This window comes from Zonotrichia albicollis, chromosome 11 (assembly GCF_047830755.1).
Source record: "Zonotrichia albicollis isolate bZonAlb1 chromosome 11, bZonAlb1.hap1, whole genome shotgun sequence".
Lineage (NCBI taxonomy): Eukaryota > Metazoa > Chordata > Aves > Passeriformes > Passerellidae > Zonotrichia > Zonotrichia albicollis.
The window spans coordinates 12,585,964-12,602,521 of record NC_133829.1 but is presented as its reverse complement, the minus strand read 5'-3'; the positions used below and the strand labels follow the sequence as shown (position 1 = coordinate 12,602,521).

The window sequence follows — 16,558 nt, the reverse complement described above, 5'->3', positions numbered from 1 at the left end:
AGTAGCACAATCCTGGCCATTCCAAGCAATAGAGCAATGCGAACAACTTGTCAGGACAGGAGCACAAAGGGCATAAGAACATTAACCTCAAATATAGGGCAATGACTGCTGCTGTGTTCTGTCCTCCAGCAATACCAAAGAACATGAGCCAGCAGAACTGCAGTTTCATGCTATCCCTGTAAGTCAATAAACAGATACTATTTCCTGAGAGAAAATAAATGGGGAAGCAATTTTGACCCTGTCATGTGTCCTTCAAGCCCAGTTCTCCCAAGGGGTGCCCTTGGCATCATGGAGCTTTACTATTTTCTTCTTAATCAGAAATGTGTCGAAAATTATAGCACAGTGCCCTATATAAAATAACAAAACCTAATAGGAGACAGATAATTAGGCTGTTCTCAATAAAGTGTTTGTCATGTTGGAAGAGAGTGATATCTAGAGGGATTTGTGACAAAGCAGTAAATTTAAAAGTCATATGGATTAAATTTACAGGAATTTTAGTGAAAAAAAACCCATAAGGATTATTTCCATTTATGTATCACTGTCAGACCAAACTACATCTACAAGAGAAAGCCCATACAATGCTTCTATTTTAAAACAATGAAGTTGGTGATAATTCAACAGCATGAAGCACGGAACACATAGCAGTGTCACTTCTTAAGTATGGAATAGAACAAGGAGGAGTGAGCAATTTGGAAAATGAAAGGGGAAAAAGCTGCCAGATTTATCTATGGGAAACAAAGTGACAGGTTATGAACATAACAAGAAAACTTCTTCCCCTATTGCCTCTTTATTTTCAAGCAGCAGCAAGAAAGAAAGGGAAGTGCAACTCATCAGCTGGAGCTTCCAGCAAGTCCAAAACATCAGAACATCAAAAGAATATGGAGAGCAACAGGATCCTGCAGTGTTTCACACCTCTCCCTTAACAGGACACAGAACTTGTCAGCAGTTTATACTTGTGTACCCTCTCAAACTGATGTCCAGATATTACCTCATGTCTTTCCTTAGGTAAAAATTTGACCTGCAGAGCATAAGGACTTTAAGTGTTGTTGAATTATGAATATATGAAAAAAATTGTCACAACCAAAATCATAGCAAAACCCCCAAACAATAAGAGATTATAAAGCAGACCATTGTCTATTTAATTTTAATTTTTTTTAAACTCTCTAATACAGGATTTAAAATAAATTAGTCTCCTTTATGCCCAAGGCCTTCTAGACTACCTAATAACTTGTATCTACACTGTCTAATTTATTATCTCCAAATTTGCCTTAGAAGCTTAAATAAATAAATTAATATAATTAGAAGTCGTTGTAGCAAAAACATTGAAAAATGGTAACTGTAAGTAAAAGCAAATTGGATTCAAGCTACAATTACATGTTAAATGATCAATTGTGTTGAGGGGAAAAAGAAGAGAAGAAGTCTTCTATCACAATGAAATAGGCAAACTGTGTCTTGCACAGCTGAAACAGCACAGAGGAGCATATTCAACAGAAATCTTTAACAGAACTGCAGCATTGAGCCCAGAAAGAAGATTTAGAAAAAAAGACAATTCAGGTCCACTACACAATCATTACTGGACATAACTGTCATCATCTGCTTTTTCTTCATATCTGTAGCACAGACAAAAAAGCATGATCTGTCCAGCCTCAAAGATAATTATATTGTTATGATTTCCATTTAGTAGACTTAAAAAAGCCCTCACAAATATACAAATACTTACTATGTTATGATTTATCTATTTTATGTATTAATATTTTTATTAGGAATGTAACTGAACTTGCCTATCAATGATTAAGGGAGTTAAGACTACTGATAGCAGAATTAATGGACTACTCATAGCAGAATTAATGCATAATAGTCCAGGTATTTAGCTGACAACATACAAAACTAGAGAATATGGCACATGCAATTTAAATTAATATCTTCTTTATATGAATCTTAAATTAAGATATTTGAATTCCAGCCTCTATAAATGTTTTTATTGAGGAGACATTTACAGAAAAAAAATTCAGTGCATTATCATTTTAGCTGAAACAAGCAGTTGCTTCATCTGGTGTGTTCACTTTGACAGAATGCTTTACAACAGCAGCAAAGATTCACAAATTATTTTTATGTTCTTATAATCAAATAATAAAGCTAGGGAGCAATACAGTCTAGATTGATCAAAAGAAGAAACTGGCCTGATTACAGTGATTATACAGTATAAAATCACATTTAAATTGAATACAGGAATTTTCCAGAATCTTCATTAACAGAAGCAAAGGCAGTAAAATAGATCTACCTTTGGCTGTGGCTGGGCAGATCACCACACCTATTTGGCCACTGAGATATAAACTTCTAACCTCCACTATAATTATTATTTCTCTCCCAGATTCTCACCTCAACTCAAGCTCTAAAGGATCTAAAAGACAATATCTTTTTTTAAAAGCAGAAGTTACAGCAATTCCATCACCAAGTGCCCTGGATCTTTTTCCTAGTTCCACAGTAAACAGATCTGTTCATGCTCCCTGTATTGTTACTGCACTTGAACCATCACTTCTCCTTGCACTCTCTTTCTCTCCTGTACCAGATATGCTCTACCAGAAGTTAATAAAGACCCACGACTGCAGCAAACAGAACTGCTCCTGCAGGTGGATTTTCACTGCCTTATCCTCTCTAATGACTGAATCTAAAATAAGCAAAGACTGACAATGCAATTGCATACAAAAACTTTTCAGTGGTTTAGGAAGCGGAGAGCATCCAAAGGAGGGCAGTGAAGGTGGTGAGGGATCTGGAGATGAAGCCCTGTGAGGAGCAGCTGAGGGCACTGGGTTTGTTCATCCTGGAGGAGACTGAAGGGAGATCCCACTGCAGGTACAGTGAGGGGAAGAGGAGGGGCAGGCACTGATCTCTGAACCCTGGTGACAGTGACAGGACACAAGGGAATGGCCTGAAGCTGTGTCAGAGGGGTGGCTTAGGTTGGGTATCAGGGAAAAGTTCTTCCTCCAGAGGGTGGTTGGGTTCCCAGGGCAGTGGTCACAGTGTCAGCCTGATGATCCTGTGCAGGGCCAGGAGTTGGGCCTCATAATCCTTGTGGGTCTTTTTCACCTCAACATATTCTATGCTTGTGCGTTGAAAATTGGATTTTTTAAAATGTGAACTCATGAAAACAAATGGGAGTTAGAGATATTATCTTAAGAAAACATACAGAATTTTGGTAAACATTGTACTGAGATACAATGCTGAAAGCATGAAAATAATGAAGTGAAACTGGAAGTGCAGAGGGACTAGGAAAATAAGAAAAACTAAAACTGATTAATACAAGAGAATTTAAAAGTAGAGAACACTTTGAACTTCTCTTTCTCTAGGTTCCTAAGACTTTCCAATACCACTGGGGAAGCTTCATGCTTGAGACCTAAACTTTGTGCTTGTATCATCAGGAAAGATGGAATATACTGACAACTTTTTAACATAAACTTCTTCCATCAATTTTGGTATACATGCTGCAGAGGAGAACACATTCACATAAAGCATCACTTTCCTTATGATTGAATTCTTGGTTGTAAAATAATTTTAACTTTCCAATAGAAGGTCATAATAAAACACAACATAAATGGAATCTGTAACAGTTAGTAGGATCATTTCAGAGCACTTATAAATATAGAAAGAAGTACTTACCATAGCCTTAAAAATCCAGACAAGATAGGAAAGAAATTATAGAGAGTATTAATTTGTCAGATTCATTGCACAAAAAAGAAAATAAATTATATTTATTTTAGAAAGCATCAAAAGAGTCTAGCACTCCTTTCTAACAATATTATTTCTGGTTTTCTGAAACAGTCATAAGTAAGCATAAGAAAGGATCATTTACATTTATTTTGATGTCTTAATGTATTCTGAGCTATACCTTTCTGTAAGCACTTCCAACAATTAAGAACAAAGCAGAGTGCCATTTAACATGCATAAAGAATCATAGCAGGACAGTAGAGTATACTCATTTAATACAACTAATAGTAAAGAAGCTGCTGTCAAAAAGATGGTTTAAATGAATGCAGGCTCTACTATGCTGTGTAGTGTAATTTTTCACCAATTTCAGAAGGAATTCTACTCTAAAATGGTTGCTGTGCTTTTTCTTTTTGACTGCTCAGATAGTGTGGCAGATCATCACAGAGTAACTGAACACAGAAACTGAGAAAACATTGAGCAATAATAGACAAAGGCTGATCTTTTAATGACAATAATAGCAGTCATTTACTTAACCTAACACCCAATCACTTCTTTGTAGTGAGAGGTTGGTTTGGGAGCTCACCATCATCGGAGACTAAATATGTATTTTATTGAATTATGAATTCTATACTACCGAAAAAGAAAAATGTGAATAGCACTTGAAATTCTTTGAGGCAGAGAGACTCTTCTTAATCTTGTTTAGACTGGAAGTCAGAGTAAATCTCAAAGGAACTCCCATTCTTTTCCACTGAAATTTCTTTTCTTAAATTATTCTTGTTTACAATGACTGTTAGAAATGCTGATTACCTCACCTTGTACCTTAAGTATGTATAAATGTTTAAAATATTAATAGTGAAAAGGGCTGCTTTTTAAAAGAAACTTTCTCTCTCTTTCAGTATCAAAATATATCAAATGAAACAATATCCCAAACAACATCTCTTTGTGAAAATGAGTGGCTTTTTATTGCATGAAATGCGCATTATTTGATTACACCAGTAATACCTAAATATCCAATGAGATATTGAGACTTATCTAGTACATTATAACAACTGCCTCATTGACTTTTACTGCCCTCAATCTATTCTCTCAAGACTCCTTTTTTCCATAAAAAAATTGTTGCAAACTGTCGTTCTGATGCACAAGAGTAATTACAAGAAAGACCTGCACAACTGGCAAATGAATCAACAGTTTCAGAAGTTACTCACCACATCTCGAACAATGGGAAAAGATTTCTTCCTTCGTAGGTCTGGCATGCTGTCAATTCCATACAGTCCACGACTGAAAAATAAAAAGGCAAAGAAGAAAATAAAAACATGGAGCTTATAAGACTACATCCTTAAGAACTGCCTATAGTATTTCTATTTACAGTTAAAAATCAAAATTAGCAGTTCTGAGCCAAAGGCACATGTGATCCAATTGAAACACCAGTGCAAGTGCTCTTGGTGCTTTTTCTTCTGGCATTCACCCAAAACAGAGTAGCTAAATGTTTGCTTAATACCTTCTAAAACTTTTTACCATTGATTTATAAATTACAAGAGAAGATTTCCATGATAAGTTCTTGTAAATCTGGCAGCTGAGATGGAGCCCAACATTACATATTGAACATCATTGATGTCAATGAATATTGTTGTATTAAATTTGACACAAAGTTTAAAATATCTAGCTAAATACATAATCATATCTCAAATAACTCCATGCAACTGTGGAAAACAGAACTTGTCACATTTTAAAATAATTCCATGGTGACCATCATTACTTTACTCTTGTCTGGTCTGAGCATTTTAATTGAGCACACAATTAAACCCCAGTTAGATCTCACACAGAAGTTGGAAACAACAACAAAGAACAACCTGGAGTCACTTCAAAGAATAAAAGGCTGACACACCAACAGAATTTAAAAGAATACATATTGATCTGGATAACAAATTGGCTTCATTCTCTCTGACTCTTCCAAACAATTAACACAGGTATCTTCCTGAACTTTTTCCACAGAGGGTTTTGGAAGATCTCCACATACCTTGTCAGTTCTAATTTACAGATACTTGGAAATTCTCAGAGAAGCTAGGATATCAGATTTTTCAAGACCTAACATATTTCTCTGCAAGGTCCTTTTTGTCACTGCCTCAGATACCTTTTCAGTTCTTATATTTCCATCTCTGTGTATATAAAAACTGTGTTCACTACAAAGAGTTTATCATCTGAAAGACCTAAGTTTATTTACACCTGTTCCAATTATTATGCGAAAAGAGATATAACTAAAATCAGTGAAGAATTTTTCAGTTCCTTCTGATGCACTCACATCATTCTCTAAGAAAGGGAAAAGAATTCAGAGTCTGTTTATGCAATTCCTTTATATTTTCCCACAGATATTTTTCCGTGCCGGGTTGAGATACTAGAATATTTTTCAATAACATAAAGATCAAAATAGACCCAAATTGCAGCTTCCAGACATACTTACAAACCCAGCAAAAGTGTGATAAAAATAAAATAACATTTCTGAGGTTGTGAAAAGTAAATGTACAGAGACCAAGAAACAAACTCAGGGCTTTTTGCTACTCAGGAGCAGTTCCATCAGCAGTAAATAAAACTTATCGTGTACAAGGCACTCTTGTGCTCACATGGAGGCAATATCTGTAACAGGATTTCCATCTATTATTCTGCTCTATAACATAAAAATATGACTAAAAGAGAGGTTCTTACTAAACTCCTTTTAGTCATCATTAAGAAATAACATAGCAAGGGAAAAATTTTCATGTTAATGTAGGTTATACATTGAATTGTCTACTCTCCTCCCTACTTCCAATTATAACTCAACAATAACTTGACATAGAAGATGATGAAGTGTAATCATAATAATTTGATAAAAGTTATCATTAAAGGCATGGAAAAAAACCCTGTCATATTAACTGTTTTTTGGTGCTTCTGGAAATATTCTGCCTAACAGTAATCTATTTGAATTTGTCAGAGAATTCAAGAAAAATAAATTTGATTACCATAGAGACAATGCCACTGAAGGAAAGGAGTAATCATCTGCATGCAGCACCATCTGTGTATCGTTAGTGAATTTCAGAATGGATTAGGCCATGTGGTAAAATTATCAGTCTCTGACTGCTCATTAGGAAGCAGTAAATGAATACAAGAGCAAGTCTCTGGAAAAAGTAAAACAGTACTACCCAGGATCCATATACATGATGAGAACTCCAGCTGACCTACTTTCACTTTATAAAAATATGGAAATAATGAGCTCTAAAGTGCCTCATCTTTAAGAAAGTGAAGAAAAATAAAATGAAGATGTTATTACGTGATACTGGTATGGAAAAAACAGTTAAGGTGGTATTTCTGCCTTTTAACAGAGAAGTTGCATGAGAAGCCCCAGAAATGCTGTCTTTGGTCTTTGCCTTTATTTTCTTGTCATGGGCTGTTCTCTCATTTCATGCAACCACGTGAAGATCATTGCAGAGAATGGAGAGCTCAGTCCCTGCCATGGACTTGGGGGTGCTGGTGCATGAGGTGGGGCCCCAGCATTGTGCTATGGCAGAGCGGGAAGAGTGAGACAGAAGAGAGTCAGCTGGGGTATTTTTGCATAGATAAAGCGTGGTAACAATGATTGCGAGGGAAGAAATCTCCTCCCTCACTTCAAATAGAAACACCTTTTGGAGAGACTAAGAGGGAGAAGGAGTCAGAGCTAACTGCACTCAGTTGTGCTGGCAGTAAAAAGACTGAGGGATCCTAGAAATTAGCATTAGTTTTTGCACGAAGGAGTAGAGTGGGAAGTGTGATTAAAACAGAGCCACAAATGTCTTTGGAATGATAGCATTCTTTGCCTGAATGAGAAGTTAAATGAAAATTGCATAACTGTTTTTAAGGAGGCCTAGTAAAACAGAGGCTTGAATAAAGATACTGTGAACAGTAAAGCAAGGCAAGGACAGGTCTAAACTTTGTCAGCAAAAGAAGTAAGGTTTCATCTAAAAACATGAGCTAATATTGAGCTACTGCCAGCCATCTGATGTAGTGCATAATATTAAGCAAATTAATCCCATAACTACCTTTTAGTGACACCCACCTCTGCTCAAAATAGGAATCTAAACAGGAAAAACTTCACAGTGTCAACTGGATAGCATTTCAGACATAAAAGCTGAAGACGAATGATTAATTTAATCTCATCACTTTGTAATAAATTGTAATTACAGTAAAAAAAGTACTTACAGAATGCCCCAGCAAGAGGATAATACCCCTTTTAATTAGGTAACTAATAAAACTGATAAATTTTACCAAAGGCTTTTATTTCTTTACCTTTCCAGATTAAATAATAAGAAAGTATTCAGAATAGGAAAGAATCCCTTGAACTGGATGCACAATAACTTCATTTGGAGACAAAAAACCAAAATGTACAGGTCTCTTCCACATACACTCTCAGCCACTGCAAGATCTTTTCCCTTGACTTTTTAATTTCATGTACTAGAAAGATATTATATTGCTAGAATTGCAGCACTATACATTTACCAGAACAAAGACAAAATTGAGCTACAGCTTTAAAGGATACTTATTTTATTTGCAAAGAGGTAAAATCTGTTACCTAACTGACCTCACCATTGGAAGTGCTGTATAAATTTCTCAGAAAATAATGAATTAAAAAAAATTAAAAGGGGACGACATAATAAAACTACCTTCCTTTTAAAATACAATTTCTTAAAACAGAAATCTTAGGAAAAATACTATAATGCTGTAAGAATAATTTGCAGATACAAATGAAAAAATTATCAATTATACTTTTACTTACCCAGCAAATGCTTGGACTGCATAAAGCTTGGAAGCATCCAAGGAACTTGCACTTACCAACCGAGCCTTTAACAGAGATCAAAAAAAGTACATTTACTTGGTTGCTTTTAGTAGGTTTTGGACACAATTTAACTGCATCAGACATGTAGGACATATGAAAATGTTTAGCAGGGTCAGCTCCAGGCCAAAGCTAGACTAACTGTTCCTTTGGGAAACATTTTGATAGCACTCAGCATTTAGTGACACACGGTGGAAGAACCCATGGGAAGGTAAGGTATTGCTTCCCAAATACCCTTGCCCTTTAAATCCTATAGAGAATGCAGGGTAGGTGATAATTAGAGGCAAAAATCAGAATCATGTTTGACAGCAGCAGACCCCTGTGTTGGCAGTTATGGTAAGCACAACAGTGAGGGTTACCCTGTATATAAATGCAACACATTTGCAATACAATCAAAGGAGAACAAAAGAGTGGAAAGCTGGGAAAAACCATGCAGATTTCACAACTAAAATGACAGAACAAAACAGGTCAAATAAGTCACAAACAAACATCAACAAAATACATGATCCCTATAGCAAATAGGTGATTTTAAACCTTTTCATCCACAGAACCGCTATCTGAAAGAGAATTGGGAAGAAGGGGAATATAGGTTAGAAAAACCAGTCTATGAAAAAAATCTCATGCTATAAAATCTGTCAGTGTTTTAATCTGTTAATGTAGACCAGAATCCAAATAACACTGGTGCTTAGCCATATAATTGGGGTGAGATCACTGTCACTACATTTTAAACAAACAAAAAGATGTTCTTGGTAGATAAGAAGACCTGCCACTTATGAAAGACAGTGTGGACAGTACACATTTCACCTACTATACCCCATCTCCATGGGATTTTTAATAAATGTATTTTAAATAATAATTAATATATATTTAATATATTTTCAGTGTTCAAACAAATAAAGCTCTATTTTCAAGGAAAAGGCAAGTGTTTCTAAGGATATAAAGACCACACTCCCCAGCCCAACTACTGGACTGTAACTATTCTATCACAGCTAGATAAAATGACAGAAATTACTCCCCAAATACTAACAGAACTACAATTGTGAAAGTATAAGTTATTTCATATATATATATATATAAAATATATATATATCTCATTCTAAATTGCTTAATGTAAGAGCACACTGTGAAAATTTACAATCAGACAGAAAATATTTGCTGACAGAAAAAACTACCCTCCTTTTATTGTCTTGTCACATTTGTACTTTAGAGCACAGTGCATACATGAAACAGCATTATTTTAATTGTCACCTTACTGATCTTCCCACCTCCCCAAAGGGAGTGCTCAAGGACCCTTTAAATCGTGTGGATATTCTCGAGATGCTCAGAGATATCTCAGGTTACGTACATCACAGAATAACAATTTACACCTTAAACACGTGCCACATTTAATTTTTAAACCAGTTTATATACAGGAAAAATGACATTCAAACACATAAATATACTGGCAACTGTAGATTGCATAGTGAACAGTAGTGACAATCAGGGAACCAAAATGCTCTATTCTGCCACTAATTTTAGAGGCAGCTTACATGATCAAAGCATTTGACTGACTGGATCTATGAAAATGAGCTTACTCTTTAAATATTCTATTTTTTAAAATAATTATTTGTGAAATGGATTTGTTTCACAATATCAGATAGTACTGGCTACTCTTTCAAGCATATAAAGAATATTTGGACAACCATAAGATCTAACCTCCCCACTCCAAAATTATTATAGCACTTCATAAGCAGGGTGAAAGCAAAACCAGGAGGAAATAGGTGACTGTAAGCTGGGCTGGCCATGGCAACAGGGTGGGGTGTGCTTTTCTGAGACACAGAGAGGAGTTAATCCCAGAGGGCTGGAGCAGCATCTGGACATCAATGAGAGGAAAGTCATGACAGCACTTAGCACTTAGGGTAGGAGAGACAGAGGCATCCACTCTCCAACTTATAAAAAAGGAAGATCCAAAAGGCAAAGAAAAATCTGGGGACTGGGCGAAGTTTTAAGCAAGGCACTACTTGTAATTTAAGAAGACTCACCACAGTATTTTCATGCAACCTGCACCTTCTTTTAGACTATCTCGTCATAGCAAAATTGGTAATACTGACATACAAAGGCACAGAACAAATCTCAGTATTATTTATGTGGAATGCAATTCTTAAATAGTTGGCAGATACTTTCATATCAGATGCCTCAAGAATCACACGAATTATATGTTTAATTCACTTTTAAAAAAATTTATATTAAAAATTGTTAAGACTTGTCTTCTACATAAAATGGATTTTTTTTCAGAGTATGAGAAATAGATAGATATATAAAATTTTCTTTACCTCTCTTGGTTTCAGCCAACTTAATCTAATTTCACTACATTTCCTTTACTGGAACCTAATTTTACCTAAATTTAGTGAGGAGAGTGACAATCAAAATTAGGAAGGAGGAAAAGTATGTTTTTGGTTTAACTTGCTTTTCTTGGTAGTGACTACATACAAAGAAAAATGCACCCATCTAATGGTCTCTTTTCTCAATAGAAATTGCATAAAGTGGACAAGTGACGCAAATTTCCCAAAAAAGAGATCTTAAGAACATCTCTTCTTTGTAACAAATGAATGCATCTTCAGAGACAAAATTAGTTTGAAAACTTCATTGTTTACTGCTTCTTCTGAACTCACCATGAGTGAAATAATCTGAACTGTGGAAGTGTTTTCTGCATGTATGAGAAAAATTTTTTGGGAATTTTTCTCGGGAATTTTGGTGTACACACCAAATCGGGAAGTGTACAGTCACCAAGCAATTCACTTTAGTAGTCGTTAGGCTACCAGAACAGACAGCAACATTCCTTGATGTAGATAAGAAATGAACTGTGATTATGTAAGAGACCACTGAATGTATTTTCAAATCAGGGATTCAAGGCTAGACATCTCAGATTATACTGCTGAATGACAATGATTTACTTAAAAGAGCTTATCTTCATGTAACTCACTTCTGTCATCCACACAGTCAAAATACTAACCTAAAAAAGTAATGAGTGCACCTAGGAGCAGTGGAAACACCAGTTCTTATAGCTAACCCTTCTTACTTTAATTAGTTGTTTCTCCTTACATTTTAATTGAAAATTCATTACATTATGAAATACCAGTAATAGCCTTCAGATTGTGCCTTTATACCAAAGGCCAATGTAGATAAGAGAGAGGTATTTTTTACTAGGATTACAGGAAAAATCCTTTTGCTCCTTAATTGTTGCTGTTTCAACTCAGTGCAGTCCACACTGATATTGACAAACCTGTGCAGCAGAATGATGAAGTGCAGGGTGGTCATCTATCTACATACTACTGAAAATTTTTTTTACTAATGTCAAATATTGAAGGCAAAAGGAAAGTGCGCACAAGCCCTTTTTATTTTTTAAGGCAGTCAATTACATTTAATTAGATAACTAAGCAGGAAATTAGATAAAATTAGTCTTTAAGTTTCCTTTAATAAGTTCCAATTATTAAAAAGCTGTATAATTCTCAGCATAGCCACTAAATCTTGGCTTCTGTTGAAAATAGTTTGCACATGGGTATGGCTGGGGAATGAAGTGAGAGGGGCTTGTCATTTTTCAGTACCCTCAAATAAGCCCCCTGGTTATTTTCTATCCACCTACCAGTTTAAATGTAGGCTAAGTAAAATTTCCAATAAGTGTTTATTAATACTGCATAATTGCTATTCAATCTTGGAATTAAAATTAACAAATCTGAGAAAAGTTTAACTTTACATTTTTATCAACTGTTTTCACTTTTCAGTCATGGTCCAGTTTATTCATTCTATTAGCAATGTTGTCACCTGTAACTTCTTAAACAAAATAGAAATTAATCATGCAAGTCAACCAGTTTCTATACCCAATTTTCTGAGGAAAAAACAAATCTATAAAGGATGTTGAAAAGCCAGAGTTTCCGAGCATGAAAGGTATATTAGTAATGAAGATATGGAAGTCAGGACAGACCTTTGCTTTCATAGCTTGTGACACCATCAGAAATACAACTGGCTCTATCAGTCAGCAGAGGTATTTCCATCAAAGAGGTTCAGGTGATTCTGCTCCCCTGTCATAACCCTCCTTCAGAAGTCTTGTGCCATTATTTCACTTCTGCACTTTTCTGAGCAGCAGAACAATGTCCCAATACACTCTCTTTTCTTTAATGACTGCAAATATTCAGTTATCCACTCCGCGTCATAGCACAAGAACTGTAACAAGGTTCTAAAAATCTAAACTGTTAGGAAATCCTAGGATCAAAATTAATCAAAACATCGATTTTCCACTCTTGTAAGTGTGCATTATTGCACAACACCAAACAGGAAAAAGAATTAAAGTTCATTATTCTCTAAAAGTACAATTTCAATATTTAATTCCGAAAAATGGCTGCAAGAACATCAAACTGACTGATAATTACGTTGTTCCTGGAAGCAAAGCCTTCAGACAAAATACTTGCTGAAATTAGATAACAATACAGCTGTTCCATGAAAATAACATGTGTAAAGTACCCACAGTCAGAAGTAGTTTTAAGTCTGAGATGGACAATTTTAATTAGCATCTATTGCCAAGAAAGGGAAATAAAAGATGAAAACCAGGTTTGAATAGAAGCAGGACATTAAAGAAGTAGATTGGCCAAAACAATGACACAAATTAAGTCATGCTAAAATAATAAATGCTGCACCCAGAAGCTATTGTTGCCACTAGAGAACAGAACATTACACTGTGTAAGCCCAGAGGATGTTGTATTGCTGAAGCTTATTCTATGGAGATTGCGTATAACGCTTGAAAGATAATATTAAAGCTAGCACATCATAAGAGATGAGTGATGCTTGTCTGACAAAGAGAAGGTCAAACTTGAATAAAGCTTGGTTGACAGGAGAAATACAAGAATTGCTGCCAGCACTTTACTAGCAGTGATGTAGAAAAATTACTAGCGGATACACGGAGAGTCAAAACAGGAGGTCAGTTTGGTGACGATGAAAACTGCATTTGTGTCTCTAATAATAAAGTGGTCTGCAAATCTGAGACAAAAGGACATGCTTTAAAAACATCGCTGGTGTTTAGAAATTGAGTCCTATTAGACTTCTAATGGCTTTGTTTTCCATTGTTTTTCAACAGCTAGTAGACACTTCTACCAAATTCTAGAACTTATCTCTAAAACAGTTATAGACTGTTGTGAGAACTGTTTTATTACAGAATGCGGTGAGCTCAAAAACCCACCATTCTCTTAAGGCAGGGCTCTCTTGACAATCTCTGGCTTGTTAGAGTGATGGTAGGAAGTAAAAGTCAGCATGCATTTTAAGCACTCTCTTCTCACACCAGAAAGCATTAAAATGATAAGGACATAGATTATTCAAAAAGGATGAAAAGGCATATTTTATCCCCCTCAATACATGTGGTAACAGTACATGCAACCAAGTAATTAATTATTTGCTGTGAAAACAAATTGATAATTGATTATTGCAAAACTTTCTGCATCACAAAGTTAACAATGCCACAAATGAATCACTATATCATGGTCTCAGTTGCAAGCTGAAGTCCAATTGGAATACTTCCAAAGAAATCTAAGCAAACAGTCCCTTGGTTGGAGAACAAATGTGAGAGCAGTTCCTCTGGACTCTAACAAACAAAAACCATGTTCCTTGGTTCTTCTTGCATTGAACACGAGGATTGCACTGAGACATGCAATCTAGTTTATCCTGACAGCACAGACAGAAGTGACAGCAGGGCTGGGATGTTCAATGGCAGCCTGGGACAGAGGGGTGAGCTGCTGTCCACCCTGGGCCACAGAGAACACAAGGGCAGTAGCAAAGGGCTGAGTGCCATAAGAGCGGATCAGAAGGTCAAAGCAGTTGGTGACAAAGACACAAGTGCTCACAGCAAAAATGTTTTGGGGCATTTACTTCATACTGCTTCTATTTTTGGCCCTAATGACTGAAAGCCCATTAGCTGCTGAGCTGCTGAGCACATCAGATGTGATCTTGAAGAGCAACATCTGGCTTGGTTGCATCAGTAAAACACATAGATCCCACTCAGCCATTCCAGCGATCAAAGCAAATGTGGCGAATTGGGAAGACAAAGATTTGCTTCAGAAGTATATCCCTGTTGTAAAATAAAATGCTAATGGAGACATATTCATAAGTCATATAAATATAGTACTCTTAAAGAGCAAGAATAACATGTACAGCTAGGATCAGAATAGTAGTGTCTGAGAAACAGACACATATTTCACAGGATATAGTATTCATAGCTGCTGTTGGCATGAAGTTGTTTCTTCTGTGGAGTTGTTTCCACTTCCAAGATATGGTTTAGGAACTACTTAAAACAATCTCAAACACTTTAAACATTATAATATTCAGAACCCCCAAATTAGAAGACTAAAAAATTTAGATTAGCTAAACTAATTTCAAGACTTACAGCAATGAAAAAAAAATGAGTCAATGTATAATCACATACAAAATAAAAAGATGACATCAAGCTAATAACACTTACTGAGATAAGACAAAGTTATCAGATTTTCTTCTGTTGATAAGAAATTAGCTTAACAGATACAAGAAAAGAACAACATTTGAAATAATATGATTAGCATTAAACCCTTAAAAATTGTTATTTACTGTCATCTTCTATGTTATAGGTAAACTCAAAATCAAATTACAGTTTTGGGTCTGCTTGAAATAACAAGTCGAAATAATTATGCCTAAACACCAAAGAGAGACACAGATGTTAGGAACTCTAGACTGGTACACTGGAATTCAAAGGATGACTTTTGGTACTTCTGGACTTTTTTTGCTTGATAGGACACGCATAAATCCTTCTGAAATCCTCAATCCCTTTTTATAGTTAATAGAAAAAGACATGTTTCCTTGTCCTTTACTTTCACGGTTTTTTAGAAAAAGAAAATTTCACCCAACATGCCTTCAACAGTTCCTAAGGTAAATTCCCCTACTTTATGTTTGCAGTACCCTCCTTGCCTTATGGATTCAGAGGAGCACCAGCTCCACCCTGTTTGTACAAAATGAAACAGGAAGAGCTACAGGATAAGATTTAAAAGTGCATTTTATAAATATTCCTCTCTCCTAGTTCATTTTTACATTCAATAAAGTACATCCATCACATCTGACTTTCCTTATTCCCTCTTAGTATATATGCAGCTGAAGAACAAGAATTCCTTTGGTGATGCTGCAGCTGCACTGGTGATATCCAGAGCTATCCATAGTTTATGGGCCTGTGACAGCACTGACAAATCACTTGCTGCTGCTCCAATAATCTACTCCAGAGAAGCTACTTGAGTGTCAGTCAGCAGATTGCTCTTTGCCACTACTAATTTAGCAAAAACAGATTACAGTATTTTCTGTGGTATTTTTTCTAGCTAACTTGTATCCTTGTATCTTTTGCACACCATATTATTTATCATAGCATCCAAGACATTTTTAAATGGCTCTGTCATCAACACAACCATAGGTCTTGATTTTCAGATTTAATAAAACTTATCTTGCAAGCCATCTGAAGAATACTCCGAGGTCTTCAAGGAAACAATCCTCATGATTAGCAAAATTCTGTCAGTATCAACAAGAATTTTGTATCAGCAATAACTGGAGAGGTTTTGGATATTTCCTTCTATTTAGAGTTCCTGAGAGACAACTGTGTAGGTGTTCCACTGATCACCTAGAAAATGTGCACAAAGAAAAAAACCTGGTACCTGTCCTATGGGAGTTATCAGAATTTCCCTTTGACAGCAAAACAGAGAATCTCTCATACACTCAGTTGTAATACTCTGCTTCACTAATACATGAGAAGAAGACTTGAGCCTATTTGCGAATTCACATTTTCCAAGTCATTACATTTTTTAAATGCATGTCTAGATATTTTTCAGCCTGATGCTTTAACAAGATTCCTTTATCCCAAAGCTGCATTCAAAAATTATGCAGTGTTATTTCCACTTCTAAAGCACAACAATCTAAAGAAAATGCTTAAATATTTTGGAAATAAAAATATTTTTCATTCTTGATGATGCAATATTGTGTTCA

At 35.5% G+C, this 16,558-nt stretch overlaps 1 protein-coding gene across 3 annotated transcripts in view; it reads right to left on the bottom strand.

Moving 5' to 3' along the window:
* The window catches only part of UNC13C (unc-13 homolog C), a 167,589-nt gene that overhangs the window by 96,236 nt on the left and 54,795 nt on the right, over positions 1–16,558 (bottom strand). For 2 of the 3 annotated variants that reach the window (XM_074549374.1, XM_074549375.1), the window contains 2 exons: positions 8,486–8,550; positions 4,911–4,983 (listed from right to left, as the gene is read on the bottom strand). In XM_074549374.1, coding sequence (XP_074405475.1) covers positions 4,911–4,983; positions 8,486–8,550 — 138 coding nt within the window. Of the gene's footprint in view, positions 1–4,910; positions 4,984–8,485; positions 8,551–9,076; positions 9,100–16,558 lie in introns of all 3 variants that reach the window. The other variant, XM_074549373.1, reaches the window with a different exon arrangement.